At 43.7% G+C, this 19920-nt stretch overlaps 1 protein-coding gene across 1 annotated transcript in view; it reads left to right on the forward strand.

The window, feature by feature from the left end:
* nectin1b (nectin cell adhesion molecule 1b) overlaps window positions 1-12849 on the forward strand; it is a 72396-nt gene extending 59547 nt beyond the window's left edge. Inside the window, 3 exon segments of the mRNA XM_054602493.1 lie at window positions 12270-12569; window positions 12572-12643; window positions 12646-12849. Coding sequence (XP_054458468.1) covers window positions 12270-12569; window positions 12572-12643; window positions 12646-12773 — 500 coding nt within the window. The 3' untranslated portion in view covers window positions 12774-12849.
* The last annotated feature ends 7071 nt before the right edge of the window (window positions 12850-19920 follow it).

Raw genomic sequence — 19920 nt, forward strand, 5'->3', positions numbered from 1 at the left:
TAATCGCTGGCACACATGCACTGCGGTTCCTCCATAGGAGCCGATATTTTGCACTCAAAGACTTTGCTACAATATATACCAGATCTGACATTTGCTGTATGTTCTACTAATGTGGGAATCTTCTTCTATTGGTACCAGCTGTGTGTGTGTGTGTGGTATTGGGAGACTGTCACAGTTTTGGTCTGGTCAGACTGGAAAGCCTTTTTTTTTCTTTCTCCTCCCTTTACTCTTTGTGCTGCTTGGTTTCTGGGAAGCGGGGGTGTTCTAACTTGCATTGCTTTGCATGTTGACTCATGTTGCGTCTCTGGGAACGCTGCGCTTGGTGTGAAGTGAACAGCTGTGCCCTACAGTGTCATTGCATTTTTTTTCTTCCCCCCATGTTTCCTCTCTTTCAGTGTGTTATTCTATACTGGTAGAGTGGAAGGCTAGGACAAAGCAGCTGTGTTAGGATGTGATGTCATTACCTGCCTTGTGAGAAGCTGCCGGTCCAAAGTAGACGAGTTAGTAGTGTGATAATGGAAATCTCAATGGAGCATGACCAGCCTTTACTTATCAAGCAGGAAAGTGAGGAAGTAATCTAGTTTCAGACTTGTATTGAGTACTTGTGACCCAAAGAGATTGCAGTATTTTGGCACAAAGTACTGTATCCCTTTTGGAAAGGCAAAACAAAGGCACCAAAGTCATTTTCTATTTCTGCTTTTTCATTGATTGCTTAAATTAACAAACCCCATTGCTATTGTCCCTACAGTCTTTCTGTTTATTCTCATCATTGTCCGTATAATTTTATCGAGTCAGTGAGGTGAACAATGCGTGGGTACAATAATCTGAGCACATTCACTTTCAATTTGGTCTGAATGCAAAATTTGAATACCTGCCGTTTTTTCCATTGTTTTCTTTAAGCCATGTAAAGGTTTGCAGGTTGTTCAGCAGCAGGTTAAGGGACATGTCATAATTATATTTGAAGCTGGGAAAACACTCATCATTCAACTGAGTTCACTCTGCATGTTTACTGTAATTAATACACTTGGTATGTCATTGTGCGGCCTAGAATTTTGTGTTCACACTTTCTACTTGACAACTTGATTGTCACTTTACCTTCAGATGAAAGAACTCCATCCTTGATTTCTGGAAGTAGTACCTTCATGCCGACACATATCCCGTACATAAAAAACGTCATAAGGCACTTGGTGTTCTCTTTGTATACTCTGTCATAGGCTGGTACTCTCTTAAATATGGGTGCTTGCTAGAACCATACAGGGTTGTTCGTCTTTGTTTCCTGATAGAACCTATAAATCTTCCACTTGGAACATTTTTAGATGGCCCTACCTAGAACTCAACATAGAGGGTTATACTATGAGAAAACCATCTATATTGTAATGGTTTGACCCAGAAACCATCTCTATGGGTTCTATCCAGAACCTTATCAGCCTTCTACGGGTACCAACAAGAATCCATCAATGGGGTTCTACTGAGAACCCTTTCATATTCCAACTGTTTCATATAGAACCCACCCAGGGGGTTACAGTCACAATTTCTTGGGGTGGGGATTTTAGGGATTACCCATACAACCCTCAACGCCCTAACCCTGGCTTTCCTTTCACATGTGAGCATGCTGCCATGGGAACCATGTCCAGCTGTCTTAAGCTTTAAGAGGCTCCTTAAAGGGCCGGGCTGATGTCGTCCAGCGCAAACCTGAACACTCATGGTTCCTTATCACATGTCTTTGGGGCAGATATTTCATTTAAACTTTAGACAATCAGGGTTCACAATCACAGTTTTTAAGGGCATGTGGGCTTAGAGGACCCATGATATCAACAATCCTTAAAGAACTCCTTCGACCAAAAAAAGGGCGCTTTGGTTAAAAGGGGTTCTTAATGGAACCCTTAGTCTTAAAAAGAACCCTCTCTTCAAAAGAGAGTTCTTTAGAAGCAAATGTTTCTGGGTAGAACCTCAGCTCTTAAGGAAGAACACTTTTGGAACCATTATTTCTGTGTAGCTGCAGGTGGTGTTCTGTACTGTTAAATAGCAAAAGTCCAGATTTTCTGTTAAGAATGCACTCCCAAAGGGTCCCATACAAGATTTAAAAGCATGTTGTCAGTTCCCATAGTAACCGTGACAAGTTGATCGGAGAAGAGCAAGCCTCACCTCCTGAAGCACCACGCAGAGCTTCAGCTGCAAAATGGCGCGTCAAATAACAGAAACTCACAAACAGCTATAGTTGACTGTCAAACATTAGTTTTGTATGCTGCTTTAGTCTGCAGAGAGGAGAGCAGCAGCAGCAGCAGCATGTACAAACAGGGGCAGAGCTGTCCTGCCCTTGTGTCTCATGCAGGTCCAACATGGATACGTTACAGTGGGACCATGCAACGCTTGCGCTCTTTGCTGATGTTGTGAAATGTTAGCCTGTTCCTGTTTTAAGCAGGTCTGTCAGCATATTCTCCTGCACTACCACGGAACATCGTCGAGCACCGAGGATATGTGCAAGTGGAAGTGTGTCTGTTTAGAAGACTGTGAATGTAGATCAGCTTGCGGTGACATGAATAAAAACGACCATTAGAGGTGAACTTGAGGGCACGCACGGCTTTTTTCCCTCCAATTCTTTCAGGTGCTCTGTGCAGCCCTGACATTGGCGATGTGTAATGACCCGGTGGTGGAGGTAAAGAAGTATGCTGATGCTTCATTAACTTCAAAGAGCATCTTTGTGCCTCCCAACAGCCTCAGACAGGCCCCGGCTGAGACGTGGCAGGTGAGAGAGCCCCGCTGCTGGCTGCTGTTCAAGGCTGCAGCATCGGCCCTGGGTAATGCTAGCTAAGTGTTCTCTGCAGAGAGGGAAGGTGACCAAGGAGACAGCTGCAGTACATTGTGTTCAACGGTTTACAAAGCAACCAGAGCTGACAATTTCTAGGCTTGTGCTAAATGTGAAATGGTTGTTTCTATCCCGTATCAGAGGGCACGTTTATATGATTTTTGGATTGAGAAGCATTCCGGAGAGATCTGTGTTTTCTAGAGTCAATAACCCTGACCTTTTGTAACCAGCAGTAAGCTGTACTCGAGCACTGACAAACCTACAGAGCACTTCATACCACCATTGTACGTTGTTCTATCAATACCAGGAGCTAGATGTATCAGAATGCACAGTTGGTAGTTGCATTATGCATGGCTTTTGGTAGTGTTTTGTTTTCATTTTGAAGTTGATCTTTAGATTGACACAGTAATATACACCTGCCAGGGAGACAGACCCGCTTCCCAGTGTCGGGAAGATATAATATCCGTGACAACTTGTTTTTGTATCACAGAAAAAAAGCTATTTTCTCACACCGGGAAACAGCACTGATGGAGCACTTAAGGAAGGCGCATTTTTAATCAAGCCCCCCAGTTTTGTGCGTGGCCGGATTTGTGGGAGCTGCGTAACTGTCAACTCGGCAGATAGCAGGGGCCACGGAGCACCTTGTTTCAATTAGTTTTGGGGAACGGTGTTTGCTGCGGAGATGGCATCGACTACGGTAAGTCACATGGGCTTTCTCCAAGGACATGTGTTCTGCAGATATGGTGTCGCTTGTCAGAATCTAATGAACCACTCTCCTGTTTTAATCAATCCTCACTCTCGAAAAAAAAAAAGAAAAAGGTGAAAGAGGAGGTCTGAGAGGAAGAGAAGAGAGAGAGGAGGAGGAGGAGGTGGTATCTATGGCCATAGAGCTTCATGTGATGGGCTTCTACCTAATGAACACCTCTCTCATTCACATTCAGTTCAGAAATCTCCTGAGGGAAAGTTGACAAGTCGTCAGATCTGATTAATCAGCGGATTACTAGCGGGCATCAGAGGCCATGTTAAAAAAAAAGAATTTGACAATTAAACAGCCTCGCAGTGAAAGTTATTTTTGACGATTCGTTCTCAGCAGCTTTAACCAGTCAGTCAAAACGGTGGAATATTGGAGCTGAGGAGGCCGCAGGAGGAGGGCTGAAACCTCAAAGATCCTTCCCAACTTAAGAGAACAAAATAAGTCTTTCATTAGAATAATCAGCTTTCCCACCATCACGCTCAAAACTAATCGATGCTGCCATCTTAGATTTCTTTCCAGTGCGTAATAAGACGTGATGAATGGCTTTTTTGTCAGGATGGCCTTACAATTATGTAATTATCAACCCTGAGAAAGGAGATGTGTGTGTGTGTGTGTTTTCTCTCAGCAGCACACAGTAATGTGCCTTTGTGGGAGCATTTCCTTCAGTGAAAAGGCACATTCACCACCGAACAAATTTGTTTACACACTTGAATAATCTTTTCAACTTGGTTAGATATTTTTTAACCTTGACTCCCGCTCTACACAAACGGCGCTAATCTTTCAGAGATGGAAATGGGGGCCGGACCGAGTGAAAGACAATGCATAATTCCCGCCGCATTAGCGAGATCAGCTGTGAAGGATAATATCAGAGCAGCTCAGGGTCAGGCCAGTGTGTGAACCCCTTTTTTTGTGAATCCACTCACGTTGGCCATAACTATTATTGCCGTCGGTTGCAGCTGAGGCACAGCGCTGCTTTAGAAGGCCGAGGTGCAGTCAGCTTTGCTATGGGGCTCCACCAATCAGGTTAAACTGGATGGAGTGAGAGCATTCATCAATTTAGCTTGGGAAGCGTGAGAATGGATCCTTCTGTGAGCGCGGGCCACCGGTGCCGACATCTGTTCACGCTCGCCTGAACAAGCAATAGTTTGCTCCCGTGCGAGAAAATGAAGTTGATAGAGAAGAGTTGGGGGGGGGGGATATCTTACCCGCACAGTGAAAATGAGATGAATAAAACATAGGCAGCCCAATGGAAATATAAATAAATAAAGGTATCCATGTGACTGAAGGAGATGCTTCAGTGGGTCCGATTCTTTTTTTTTTTGGGGGGGAACTTAGTTGAAGAGGTAAAGTGGATTCCAGAAATGGGCTCCCAGGAAAAGAGAAGCTGGGAGCGTTGCAGTGGCAGGGAGAGGTGGGAGAGAGGGCAGGATGCTGTTTACAAGACTCTGTGTAACAGCCGATGTCAACTCCTGGTGCTCACTGCTCGTCACTTGTTCTTCTATCCTCCAAAAGTCCCACATTACATTGATGAACAACGACAGTGAGACACAGTGCTGGTGAGAGGGGCTGACGATCTTTTAAAAAGAAAAAAAAAAGTACCTCCTTGGGCTTTTTCACAATTTATTCACCACTTGGAATTTTGTTTGGCTCCACATAAGCAATGCAAACAAACGAGGCCATCGCCAAGAACATTAGCTGTGTCTATATAACGATTCTGAATCCTTTGCCACCAAGTTGGCAGGAAAGCAGCAGCGAGTTGTTGGCAGCAGCAGAGGGAGCTTTACTCAGCATAAGTTTAAATTACTGAGCAGGATATGTTACTCTGAGATGACATTAGATGTTATAATTGTCTGAAAAAATAACTGATTGCTACTTCAGCTGCATGAATAACATCCATTTTAGATTTGAATTACTTTTTTTTGTAGCTACAATTAGATTAGTCTTCATTTCAAGATATTTTTAAATCTAAAAATCACTGTCTGGTTTTCCTCTCTCTTAAAGAAATGAACAGCTGTGATGTAGATATTTTGAAGATCCAATGAAATGGACCCTTTCTGGAAATCATAAAAGAAAATAGTCTGACTTTTAGCCTGCCCTATCAAATTAATCCTCCTCTCACTACTTAACTTACTCCAATAAGTGCGACTGGTTCCTCACTGTCTCAAATTGCATCACACTAAAGACGTGATGATACCATTTCACGATACTTGAAGGGAGACTTTGTGGCTGTTGTGGCAAAAACTTTAGCTATTCAACTATAAATTCTTCCACAGCGGTTGGCGAACCCACAAAACACTCCCAAACTGTTCGCTGCGGCTAAAGACAGAAACCAGCAAACCGTAAAGAACAGTAGGTGTTGATGGCACGTCTCATTCTTATCAGGTGAGAAACAGACGCGTTGCCCACTCCATCACTGCCAGGGTCCGACGTTTTCTTTTCTCCACGGGATCGCTTGGTGCGATAAAACCTACGAGACGGCAGCATCCTTGAATAAAACAAGTGCCGCGCTATACATTACTGACATCTAACAGCAGCACCGCTCCACGCAGCCATTTGTCTCCTTTCTCCCCTCTTGACAGAGACAAGAGGCATTATGATGTCAGCTTTGCAGTGGCTCCCCCAGCAATGTGAAATTTGTTTGTCTTCGCCTGTCACGGTGGAGTCTGTCTCAATCCCAGCGCCATAGCACATTTGCGGTGCCGCCGTCTCACATCGCCGACTGCATTATTCATAGATCCAAAGGCCACGCGCGTATATATCATGTGTATGTCGTGTTTATCATTTGCAGAGCTCACTCCAAGTAGACACGCGCTCACTGGCGGGTTGAGGAGCTCATTCGGCGTTGTGGTCCCCCTGCTCGCTTCTCATCACCCTTGAGCTTTCCAATCAGGCGTCTCCAAACCCCCGGAAGGATTTGGGTCTGCGGGCTAATAGAGTGACTTTATAGCCCCCCCGCCTCCCGTCCTCACTACGGGAGGGGCCGCCGCTCAGATCCTGCCAAGAATACACCTCATTATCCAAATGAGACATTAGCATGAGCCGCTCCTTTGCTTGCACACCATAGGCCGCCCCATAAAGCCTCTGCTGCGCCGCGCTGTGCCCGGGAGACCTCTGAGGGGGGAAGACATTGTGGCTGCATTTCGCATAAAATGGGAGGATGAGGCTCACTGTGTAAAGGGGTCTTTTTTATTATTTGGAGAAGGAGACATAGCCCAGGCTGTGGGAGCCAAATGAAAACTTCACCAGGGGAGGTGCATGTGAAAGCGGCGCGGCCAAGATCGCGGTGATTTATCTCATCGTTTGCTTCTGCACGGCTTGCTGTTTCGACTCTCCAGAGGATATGCAGAGGAGAGGGATGTGGCGGACAGATGGAGCGTGAGGGTGGGTGGGGGGGATCGGCTGAGCCCCCTTTGGCCCAGCTCTGCTCCTCTGTCCTCCTCCTCCTCCACGCTGTCCACCCAGTGTGGTGTTGGATCTGTCACGCCTCCCTGAGAGCCTGATGAAGTAGGTCAGACACTGTCCCAGGGTCTGACCACTGGCTCCAGAGTGCTGTGTGGTGATTCACTCATTACACACACACACACTGCTCCAAAATAACAACACGGAGACAGGGAGAAAAAATATAACAACAGGGATAAACACATAGGAGAAGCTGAGGGTGGGATGGTTTGAGAAATAAACATTTCCCCAACCCTCTCCTTCCTGGCTTAACGCCTCCGAACGTGCCGATTAGTTTGCTGCACGTCCGTTGACCTAATAAGTCATCCTTACAGCACTTCCACTTAGCACCGCGGCAACATGCGGGCTAACAGGGAAATGTAGAGATGCATTAATAATGATACCTCATGTGCAAACATGATTCTTAAAAGAGCATTGGTGTTTAGATGCCGGTGTAAATATTCATTGCTCATTAAAGGCGTATTAAGAGTGATTATCACAACCCCCGCAGCACAAAATGACCATATTATATCAACGAGAGCACAACAACACGCTTTCCCAGGTCTTTTGGAACACAACCATTTTGCAGAACTTAACAACATTGACGTGGTCTAGTTAGTTGCGCTTCTTGTTGATGTGACTTTATTGTTTATTTCAACTATAAACAGCCACAATTCAGGGACTATAATTGTTGGGAACCCTTAGTCACCAACTGGAGAAAAGAGTCAGGGAGGACATTCTGCTTCACCTCCAGAGAGATGAAAACACGCATGTTGCTCAGACAGGACCGTCCTACGACTCGTTGCATGTTTCGCCGCGGATGAATTTATTTTGGCAGCGTTATCTCTCACACGTTTTATTTTTATTTTTGAAGGGTAATCCAGTTTATTTACCAGTCAGAAGGTCGTAAAATGCCGCGTTTGTGTGTGGCATTTACCCACATGTGAGGAAAGCGTGGGCCTCTGCACAGTCAGTGATAGCAGCAAGAAAATCTGTGTCCGAATGTAAAAGTAAAGCGTTGGATATTTGGGAGGCGAGTGATGAAGGAGAGCTTTTCCTCGGCTCCCCGGCAGCATATTAAATGAGCTTTCATTCGTTGTGGCAGCATTACATTTCCATGACTTCACGACCACTGGCACATTCAGACAGGGGGAGTAATGAGGAGCGTTGGAATCACTGAACTAATGCGTCTTCCCCGATTGTCTCCCCCGTCCTCACTCACTCATCGTGCCATTCTCTATTTGCCGTTGTCACTCCCCAAGCCTCTCAAAGGCCCTCGCTTCATCTTCTTTATTTTCTTTTCTTCCTTCCTTGTTGCCACTCCTCAATCTCTGAGTAGCCCTCTGTTTTCTTTTCATCCTCTGTTGTCTGCGCCTTGTTCCTCATTTAGTCACATTAAAACACCACTCCCCGTACCGCTCTTTGAAATCCCCTCTCATTTTCTCAGCCGCTGTCATAACACCTTGTCCAAGTGATTGCGCTAAGGCTCAGGAATGCTTGTACCTGCCTCTCTCCTCTCTCTTTGTCGTGTGCAGACATGACTGGAACACACCCAGAGACGGTACCTGCAGGACAGAGTTGTGATACAGTTTCTCCCCTCTCTGCTTCAGACGTTCCTCTCCTTCGGTGTCTTTGAACATTTGGTGCTGCTGGTTGTTTTGTACTGTCGCTTACACTGAAAAAAAAAAACTCACTCCGAATGTGTGTGTTGTTTTCTGAAGCCACAAATCTGGCTCTCGCCTGATGTGTCATTCCCACAAGATGTCAGGCTTTTTTTTTTTCTTCTCTTTTTTTCTTCTTCTCCAGTGTGCCACATTTGTTTACCGTTTGTTTCTCTTAAAGACTCACTCGTGTTTAACACAAATGAGAACACTCATCGAGTTGTACAGTGTTCGGGAGGTAGTAAATCATCCACTCGATCAAGTCAAAACGTGATCGTTTCAAAATAGTATGATTAATGTAAAAAGAAACACCGTCGGTTTGCAGCGTTCAATATAGCTGCGGTATTTCACGCTATCCGTTGCCTGTATAAATCTATCACGCCTTTGCTTTGAATTATAGCCTTTCATAGCACATCTTGGCACCTATTAATCTCAATAGTACATTTTAGTCGTTGCAACTCAAGGTTACCCCGCTATCTGCATATTTCCAGCGTGGCGTTAATAGACGCTGCCTTTTGTTTGCCCGGAACAGTATCAGGGCTGTTGTTTTGCTTTGAGGTCTTTTTTTTATCTATCTGTTGGCAGGTGTTGCCGGTAGCGACGGCGCACGCTTGTGGAACGCCTCCTCCCTCCCCCGTGCTGTCAAACACCCCTGTGCACCCCAACCATTTCAAAAATGTGTCTTATTATTAGTGTTTCTGTAATGTGATTAGTTTGCACCATGGCCACTCTAAATTCACATAGTCCCATTCACAGAGAACATGGAGGAGACAAAAGCCGCCGTGCTGGAGAGATCTCTTCCCGTTCTGTTATCTCCCTGTGTGCATGAAGGCCAGTGGGCTGAATAGGAGGTTGGTGCATTGATGTGACCTTGCGGTGGGGTGAGTGCGGAGTAGGTCATGAGAGTGGAACACAAATTTACGGGTCTTTGAGTTTCAAAATAAAACACTGGACACTGGAGCGATCCGATGAGGGTTTTTATGGGGTCTCTGAGCTTCTTATTCTGCTTTTACATTACCCCCGTTGCACCCTGAACACATCAATACTCCTCCCATCCATCCATCCCTCCAGTAAAACATTTGGGAGGTGGATGTGCCGGCCAAAGAGCAACAAAAATACCTGAATGTTTACAACTGCTTTCATGTTTGCAGTTTGTACGAACTATAACACGTTCTTCAATCGTTGGCTTTCACATTCTTTAAATGAGTGTCAAGAGGTGGCGTCACCTGATCCCTCATAGAAAACAGAGGTGATGGAGAGCACCTTTGAAGGCTCGCCTCATCTTCTTTTACTGCCACTCATTTTGTAGTTTTAATGCTCTCGCCTTGTGTTTCTCACCTCTCTAAGTGGTAAATATCGAGTCTTGGCAACTTCAGAAAATACAAGGCAAAGGGTCGCCTAATTAAGATGGAATAAGACATGAGGGAGGACGCATCCTAGCAGAGGAAGGCTGTTAATGGTATAGGAGAGGATTACAGGAGGACGTTTTTTCTCTTTTCTCTCTCGACTCCCCTCAATCCTCTGGATTTTCTCCCCTCTTTGGAGTTGGTTGGGAGGATGTGTTTTTTGGAGGCAGGGGTGACCTGGCTGTGCTCTCTCATTCATGTATGTAATGAAGGCCTGTGTCTGAATAATCCCATTAGGTGGTCAGATTAAAACCTGAGCTGATATTTGAGACTGTGCCCAGCGCCGCTTTAGAAATTGGAGAGCTTTGCTGCCGGGCCCTGGGAGAGCGGGCGAGGAGGAAGAGCAGCTGAGGAGAGCGGACCGTGTTTGGGAGGTCGCTGCTTTGGACTGATAGAGTGCCATTGTAATTAAAGGAGAGGGAGGGGGGGGGCTTCAGCGGCTCCTCTGCCGAGTCCAATACCTTCGTTTTCTACCAGGGTTATGAAGAGATTCATCTTTTCCAATAAAAAGAGGAAAAAAACGGTTCAAATCAAGTATAATGGTTCTAATTCAACAGTTTGAGGCAATAATTTTCCCACTCATCTCCACGGAACTTTTAGTATTGCTTAACATAACCCATAATTTTGCCTCAATTCTGATTAGGCTCCACTTTCAGACAAATATCCCAATCCAAATTAACCTTAATCGTGTACATTGAATATAATAGTATCCTCCAATCGGTGTAAAATGTGTTACATTAAAGAACTGATTTGCTCAGATCCTGACTGATATTCCCTCTGAGGAGACGGCTGATGAGCAGTGTTAAGATCTGCGCTCACTAGATTATGATGTGTCATAATAGGATGGTAATAACTCAGTACAGCAGCAGGCAGAAATAGAATCAAAAGCAATAAATCTTTTCCCGTGCCTCGTCCGACTTGTCGTGCATTTGTTTCGTACCCAGTCTGTGGTTCACCCGGCGTTAACGGGGAAGCTCCCTCCTTTCCATTTGTTTAGGAGATAGATCGTTTAACTCTTTGTTGCAAACCCCCCCCCCCCCCACCACCACCACCACCACCACCTCCCTGTTGAGAATTCAGCGTTGCGCCATTGAAGTTAACGTGCCTCGGCTCTGCAGGTTTAGACAAGCGCTACCTGAGCGCCTGGAAGCCTTTGATCAGGTTTCATAGTAGACGTCTCTTTCCTTCTCTGCGCTTGAAGGAGCTTTGCAAGTTTTTTTTTTTTTTTTTTTTTTTTATAAATGAGGCGCGTGTAGGCGACACGGTTTCCAACACTCAGAATTTACCTTTATCATGTGCGTCGTTGCCTTCCTGTGAGGAGGCTGTGTGCTCTCTCTAAAACATGGTGGAATTGATGTGATGTTTCCGTTGAGCTCACCATCGTGGCAGTTTTGAATTTAAACCCAGGCAAAAATCTTAGCCATTCAGGTCTTAGTTATTGTTTGTCTCTAGCAGGCCGTTAGTCATTGTCTCTCCTGATTAAGAGCACACCTTTGACTCATCTGACTTTTCTCTTTACTGAGTGCTACGCCTTGTTTTTTCTGTTTCTCTGCTTTGTGCTCTGCTGACTGAATGGAGGAGCTTTGTGGTTATCAGCTCCCCTGATGCATGATGATGTGTATGCTCGGCTGCTGTTTAATCATCTCTGGCAGTGCTCTTTCATTTCATTACCGCCCAGACGATGATGAAGTCGGTAACATGTCATGTTGCACTATTTAATGCTGGATTGTACTACAGTATGTCATGCAATGTGCTTACTTTGACCCTACAATGTTGAAAGTGTTAACTGAAAGGCCACAATGAATGAATTAATGAATTCTTTCACAGCTCTGTTTGTTAAACTGTCTCATTTTCTTCCGCCTTCCAAACAAAGAAGAAATGATGGCTAATGCACACTGACAAACATCCTTCACTTTGAATCCCTCCAGTCGTTTTACTATGTGATGTTGTTGTTGTTCCATGTCTGAAACTGCATGCGACTGTTAATGAGCGGAGCTTTGCCATGCTCGGTGAGGGCTCCTCTGGGGTTGGGGGGTTGCCGTGGGGGCCGGGGGTCCTTCCTTTTCCCTTTGCTTTTCCGTCCTTGTCTCCCTTACTTCATCTTTCCTAAAAAAAAAAAAAAAAAAAAATCTGCACCTGCACAAATGCACCTCCTCCCACCAGAGCACTGACACACTCCCTTCCATCTGTCTTTTCCTACCCAGAATTCCCTAACAACTCGTACACTGAAGGCGATGAGATCCCGAAGGAGCAGCACAATGCAGGTGCCGCCATCGGGGGCGCTGTGGTGGGAGTGGCCCTGTTGGGCTTGGCGGCCATACTGCTCTTCGTATTCCTGCGCCGCCGCCAGCGCACCTTCAAGGGGGACTACAGCACCAAGAAACACGTGTTCGGTAACGGGTACAGCAAGGCTGGCGGCCTGCCCGCCCACCCGCCCATCCCCAAGAACCTCCAGTACCCGGACGACTCGGACGACGAGAAGAAGCCAGCCCAGATCGGCGGCCCCGGGGGTTCGAGGCGAGCGAGCGCGATTTTGACGGGGAGCAAGAGGACCTGAAGAGGCCCTATTTCACTGTGGACGAGGGGAGAGCCGAGATTATGACGAGCGGACTCTGGCTTTCCAGTATGACCCTGAACCTGAGATAGCCGACGATATGATCTCTCAAACCGACGGCTCTGTCATTTCTAAGAAAGAGTGGTACGTGTAGTGGCATGCAGCAACCAAACCAAACCCTTCCACCCCCCACCCCACCCCCACCTGCATTCCACTGTACCCTTCACCTCCATCACACCCCCTCCGCCCTCCCATTCGTCAAACTGCACCCTTCACAGTCCCCGTTCCTCTTTTGGTCTACCTAGTACCCCCTTCCCCCTGACCCCACCCACCCACCACCACCACCACATCATCCAACTAAACTCAATTATAAAAATCAAGCGTCTAGTTAAAGTGCAAGCGACGTCAACTTCTCAACATGACAGCATTGGTATCAGTTCCATCAGGTGAATGGGCAAAGAGTACGAACTAAGGTATGTAATTGGACTCGCCGTCACAGACGCACGAGTCCAGGGAGGTGACTGAGGTCGATCAGTACTGGTGTAATATTCTTTTTGTGTATTTCCTCATGTTATAAATGTATTAAATGTATAAAAAAGAGACTGCAGGTTGAGGTTTTTGCCGAGCACACTTGTGAAAGTCCTACACTGGATGTGCGGTCTGTTTTTTTTGTTTTTTTTTAAATGACCATCGCCGTTTTGTTATTTTTATAATGTCTTTTTGTATGATTTTTAAGTGACCAGAGAATTGAGAGTTAAATGTTTGACATGATTACAGGTGGAGTTGTAAGTGTTTGTAATTGTGTGGTCAAATGTTTCAGAGAAAGAAAAGAAAAAAAAAAAAAAAAAAAACGCCACACAGAACATCTGTACCACTTCTCCCGTTTCTCACTGGGGTTAGCGTCCATGAAATGACAAATTTTTGTACATTCGCAGCATTAAAAGCAGATGTGTTATTGCTGTTTTCCAAAGACACAGTACTTCTTGAACCCCACCACCACCACCACCACCACCCTTGTAGGCTTGGTTTGTTTGTTTACTGAAAGGGAGTAAGTCTACTGAGCCATGTGGCAGATGAATATTGAGTGTTTTCAATATTGTCCCCAAATTTCAATCATGCTGAATTAGTTTCCACATCAGTGAGTCAGAACACCGGGGTAGGGAAGGGCTGCAACCGTTTCTACTCTTTTCAGTGGTTCACAGTCGCATCCTAAAGAGGTTTTGGTGAGTCTCCGTGTCCACAGAAACCTTCAATAATGCTCTGAAATGTCATGATTGTCATTTGACTTGAACAGGTTGACCTTTTGTACACAAACTCTCCTTCTTACCACTATAATGAAATGTCTGTTTTTTTGTGTGTGAGTTTCTTGAGTTGTCATAATTATGTTTGGTTCTGACCCTTCTTTTATCAAATGGATGTCAGAGAAAAGTGTCCGTGGAGTTTCCCCAATAATGACTCTGTCTCTCCTTATAATTGTGTGACTGTACTGAAGAATTGACTCAAGCCTTTCCCCCCCACCCCACCCCACGCTTACACCAAGAGTATTTCTATAAGGAATCGTCCGTGGAGACACAAAGGATATGGATGGGAGGGAAATGTCAACAGATGCATTTATTTGCATCTACGGAGAAAACATTTTAACATGTAAAGGGAATTAAGAATATGAAGGTGGCCATGCTGGAGTTAAATTAGTCACCTGCTGCTTTTCATTAGTTTTTCCATCTATTATTTTTTTACTTTTAAAATTAAGTTCAGTTTCCATCTGAATCTGCCGATAGGGCTGTCAGAAGGCAGAAATGTCCATTACACAATAATCAGCTTAAAAGCATTTGCTTTAAGCAAAAAAAAGATAAGTTCAATGTGAAATATTGGATAAAACGGAAGCAATCGAGTAAAATGGGGGATATAAACAATATAAATACTATATCAAGCCTTATTTTATGCATGTTTTTTGTGTTGGTGTGGATGTGCGTACGTCGCTATTCTTTCCGTATCGATTCCAGTGCGTTTGTCCTCATTTGCAGCTCTAAAGACGACACTTTGTCAGTGTTGTCGGTATTGACAGATGTATGAGTTTATGGGCACGCAGTACCCAGGAACAATATTGCAGTTAACACATAGAAAAAAGTATATAAATATATATATATATATATATAAATACAGATGGAAAAAAAAAAAAAACATCTCTCTGAGGCAGACGTCTCCATCGGCTGGAGATGTGAATGTTTTACAATCCATGCTTGTCTACTGTATCTTTTTAGATGAGCATGTTAATCACGAGCCTCAATTTATATTGTACTTTCAACACAAATTGACATCACTAAAGTGGGAAATATCACATTCTGATTTTAAAAAAGTCTGTTGATTTCAGTTTAGTTCAGTTTCATTTTCTAATGCCTTATTTGGGGGTTTTGGTTCAGTGTATCCACGACAGTTTGACAACGTACGTGAGGTTTGCAACCGAAGCATCAGAGTGTAAAAACTCAACCACAGCCGCAGGGTTGCTTCAAGCAAATCACTTTCTGATTGCCTTTGAGTTTATTGTTCATCTGTAGGTGAACTGATTTGCTGTAACTTTTTCGATTCCACATAGTTTGCATGTTACAGCGTAATAGAGACAAATGTTTTTATCTTTTCTTCTTGCATTCAGTGCCTATCAAAGTCAGGAGACGAACAGTTGCTGCTCCACCGTTTAAGTTATTCATGCCGTAGAATAACATCATGAGTAATATTGCGATATGACATGGACTGCAAAATCAGACAAATGATGGTTCTTTACTTGCAGTGAGTTGTAGTTAGTATAGTGGGGCTCCAGCACAATGCTAACAAGGTCTCTGTACTTGATCTTTAAATCAATTGATCTCTTAAAAGCTGGATTCATTACCATTTTAAAGTTTAATGATGGCTTAATGGTGACACAGCACTTCCCCCCCCCTCTCCCGCCTTCAGTCAATACTGGATAGTTTAAGTCCTAAAGAGATCAAACTTTTGCCACTTAGTCGCACATCGCTGACCTAACTAAGCACAACAATTGAAACAATAATGGAGTGAAAAGAGATTCAAATATAATTTAAAAAAGTGGCCCAAAGGAAAGATCAACTTGACCCCCCCCTTTTTAAAGCACAAGTTTAAGGTTTCATTGTACGCTTCTCCTGCATCCATTATGAAACCACTGCCACACTTGCTTCTCAGACATGTTGGAGGAAGAGAAAGCTTTCAGATCGGGGTCGACATTCTGTATACTGGTAGATGTGAACATTGTCTTCATGTTTTCGGGGTGTTATGAGTTCCTATTTTGTAATACTGAGTGTAACTCCATTCCATCCTAATCTACTTTTTTGTATTCAGTATGTTCAACATTCCACTGTAAATACTGTACATACGGTTGAGATTATAGTTGGGATTTATTTAGGGACAACTGCGTAGGGACCCTGTTTGTGTAAAATATACCTATTTTGACTGCAAGCCTAGAGACTCGATGATGGATAGAAGAAGCCAATCGCTTATTTCCAAAGTCCAACATAGAAATGCTCCTCCGGTACGTTTTTTGATATGCCACTAGCGGCTTCGCTGTCATACAAAAGGGGTGACGCATACAGTTTGTCCATTTAATGTTATTGAAAGAAAAATTTAAAAGAGAGAAATTGTCTGTATGCAGCCATGTGAATGTATATTTCTGAGGGTGTTACAAATATGAAAGAAAAAAAAAATCTCCTGTTCAATTGTGATGACCCAGTGAAGTAACCTGTATTTGTTTTACGCATTAAATGAGTTCAATAGTCAACGATGTTCTGTCCCAGTTCACTGATTGGATAGATGGGTGTTATCTGATTGAATATTTGGTTCACGTCTGTAACACATTTCTTGTCGCTGTGTATTGATCTTGTTAGTTGTAGCTCCTTCCCAATAGCTTCGATCGGTAATGTTCACCCGTCGCCTCATGCAGGTGCTTGTTTTTTTTTGCCTCATCACTTCCTGTTACAACATGTTCCCGCTCCCAACTCGTGAAATACCGACGTTTGGTCAGTGGCCCTAAACTTCAAACTGTGACGCTATAGGTACCCCTCTGGAGTCAGTTTTGGGTGTTTCAGGGATGGTGTTGCAGTTTCCACTTGTTAGGAAGTTGGGTTTAGGCAACAAAACCACTTGGTTAGGTTTAAAATAGTCACATGACTAATGTCACCAACAACTCAATTGTTTAGAAAGGACCAAATTACTTACAACTTAAGTGTGATGACAAACTACACGAGCGACTCGCATAATTAGTGAGTGACAAGCGAGTCACATGACTAGCGATCACAAAAAGTCACGTGATAAGCAAGTGACAAACGATTACACATTACAAAAGGTTGACGTTCTTTTTTGAGTTCGCACAGGTCACAAACCACGTACCTGGCCAGAATAACTGTGTTTGTTTGACCCATCCACTACCTCCCCTCCCACCCTTTATACTACATCAGCTGCTTTGACAGTCTTATAATAACATGGGTGGGTTTTACATTGGAGTTAGTTAAAGGCGCGGTGTGTCGCTATCAGACACCAAATGGCACTGACCAAGCATCCATATTTGACAAGTTGGAAGTAAGGCCAACAGTATCTAAATCCAGATGTTGCTCTTCTCCCATCCAGCCATTAGACAGATCCACAGTTTTAGACAGAGCCACGTTGCAGCATCCAGTATTTAGCTCTTTATTGGCGTTCCAGTATTCAAAATCTAACTTCTTCTTACACTCCCCTCTATTGTTCCTAGTTTTCATGCCTGAACATGAGACCAATCTGATGATAAAGATCAAGGCAAACACAATCAGACATGTTGAGGAAATGTCGTAACTTAGACACAGTCTGTCTTACAGGTGTGGAAGGTATTAACCACCTTTACAACATGTTGCCAAAACAGCTTCCGTCAGTGAGAAAAGGGTCACGGTGTTGTAAAACAGATAATCATTTTATGTGAGGCAAACACAAGATAAATAGAGGGAAGCACACAGTAAATAATACATGTCTGCAGTGGTTATTACTGTACCTTTGAGTATGCTTTTTTCCTTTTTTAATTGAAGAGCAAAAACTGTCAGGCAGATGTTGGTATTGAGTTCAGCGCTTAATGAAGCTACAGTGATATGATGAGAGGCCCAGTGTAGAGCCAGACAGATCTGTCTCAGACTGTGGGACTCAAGTGCAGACATCTGCACCGTGCGCATTAAGAACAGCCCAGAGTTTGCAGCTGTTGCCATCCATTTGCTAAAAGAGCCCTTTGTGGCCCATGGGGCTTTGATGGCACATAGGCTTTTAACATGCATGGCCATCAGTTTTTTCCCTTCCCAACAGAGCCGCGAGTGGAAATTCTACAACATCTCCTCTATCAAAGCGCTCTTAGGGTGAAATATGGTTGTTCTTTTGGTTGTTTTTTTTTTACTTAATATGTTCCTCATGGGCCATAAATTCAAAAGCGGGGTTTTTAAAGCACCTCTTATGTGATGCCACTCCATTCAACCGAGCCTAAAATCAGAGAATATACATTAAAGCTACGCAGCATTCAGGACTAAAATCACTGTGGAGAAAAATGATCTGACTGTGCCTGCAAAAGATCACTATGTGTTCGGACGAGCATTGTATTTGAAGTTGAATACGTCTCCAATAGTTACAATGCAGCCCCATGAGTTGATGTGTGTCTGAACGCTTTCCTTGTGAATCACATTGCTATTCAAATTCTAGTTTCGTCATTTTTTTTTTTTTTTTTAGGCTACATTGATCGCGAAACTTAGTGGAGAAAGAAATGGTAGCTTGAGTTGGAAGAAACTCTTTGCTGCCGTGAATTGTTGAGCTGTCGATGAGCTAAGAATTGGAATAATGTATCAATTCCAAATGGCTTCAGGAAAGCACACAGACGGCCAATACCACGAGTCGTTAAACTACAGTGATTAAATGGTTAATGGCCGCACTGGCTATGCATGAGCAATTCATTGGGCTGGATACAGGAGGAGAGTTTTACTCATTGATCAGTGAGGCGGCTTTTAGCTGCACTAGTTTGTAGCTGTGTATACGGATCCACGTACTGATATAAAAGAGGGGGAAATATCTATGTGTTTCATTTTAAGATCTATATTCGGTGGACTCTCCTGTGTGAGTTATGAAATGTTCTCTCAGTAAGTATTGTTGCTGTTGTGCAACCTAACCTGTGTCACAACCTGTAGAAAACTAAAAAAATACTTTTTTTTCTGTCACCATGGTATGTTTATGTATAGTTATTTCTAATAACCTTTTTTGGGGGATAAACAGATTGTTCATGGCTTCTAGAAATATGTTTTTTCTGCTCTTGGTTTCTATCTGTTTTCAATGTGTACAGATTTAAGGTCACATGAGGTTGTCCATAATAAAAACGTGTTACTGTAAATTATGTCCTTATTTGTATGTTTAACATTCTCAAAGCCTTAAGGGCAGGGATTTGAATAGCTGGTCTACACACCACCGAGGTGATGGTAGTCGCTCCCACAGCTTTCAGCCTCGCAGAGTACTAAAGATGCATTTCATCAGCTCAGGTTCATCAGGTACACCATCAGGAAAGTGTTTTAAAGGTTCCTAATTACCATGAAGAGAGAGACTTCAATCTGAAAGAACACATATTTTAATTGAGAAGTTCACAAAATGAGGAATGTGAATAGTCTTAGTTGACTAGACCCCATCTTAAGGACATTTATCTTTAAGCGGCTGGTGAAGCCGTAAGTAGAAGAGGAAACGTTTTTATTGAGTTGATGAGCTCAACTTGAGCCAGTGGCTTTAGGTAGTTACGATGGTAATCTAATTAAGGGAGCTTTGTTGCCTTCTCCTCCTGTTCTTTTCTCTTTTGTTTTCTTACTTCCAGTCTTGACCATAGACTATCGCCATCTGCCATCTTGGCAGTGACGACATAGCGTAACTCTAAAAATGGACAGAGAGGTGGATCATTGGTGGAGCTGAGGCGGGCCTGGGTGACGTAGCAAAGTAGATAGCTAGCAGCTGGTATGGCATCCACCTGTCACTCAAAGCGCCTTTGCCCTCAATTATGCTAAATGTTAAGCCTTAATATAATTTAAACTAGTTACCATCAAGTGGCTATTTGAGGAAGTTTTTTGCACTTCTGGCTAGGCTTCATTTCTCAACACCAGAGGTTGCCACTTGGTCTTGACAGATTTTGCAGCTAAACCACAGTAGCCACTATTCATTATATGGTTTCTTCAAGTAATGAAATAGAGACTTGACCATTCATATCTGTATATTACAACAAACACCAAAGAAAATATATTATTGGTTTAACTGAATAGGTT

The sequence above is a fragment of the Anoplopoma fimbria genome, chromosome 1 (assembly GCF_027596085.1).
Source record: "Anoplopoma fimbria isolate UVic2021 breed Golden Eagle Sablefish chromosome 1, Afim_UVic_2022, whole genome shotgun sequence".
NCBI lineage: Eukaryota > Metazoa > Chordata > Actinopteri > Perciformes > Anoplopomatidae > Anoplopoma > Anoplopoma fimbria.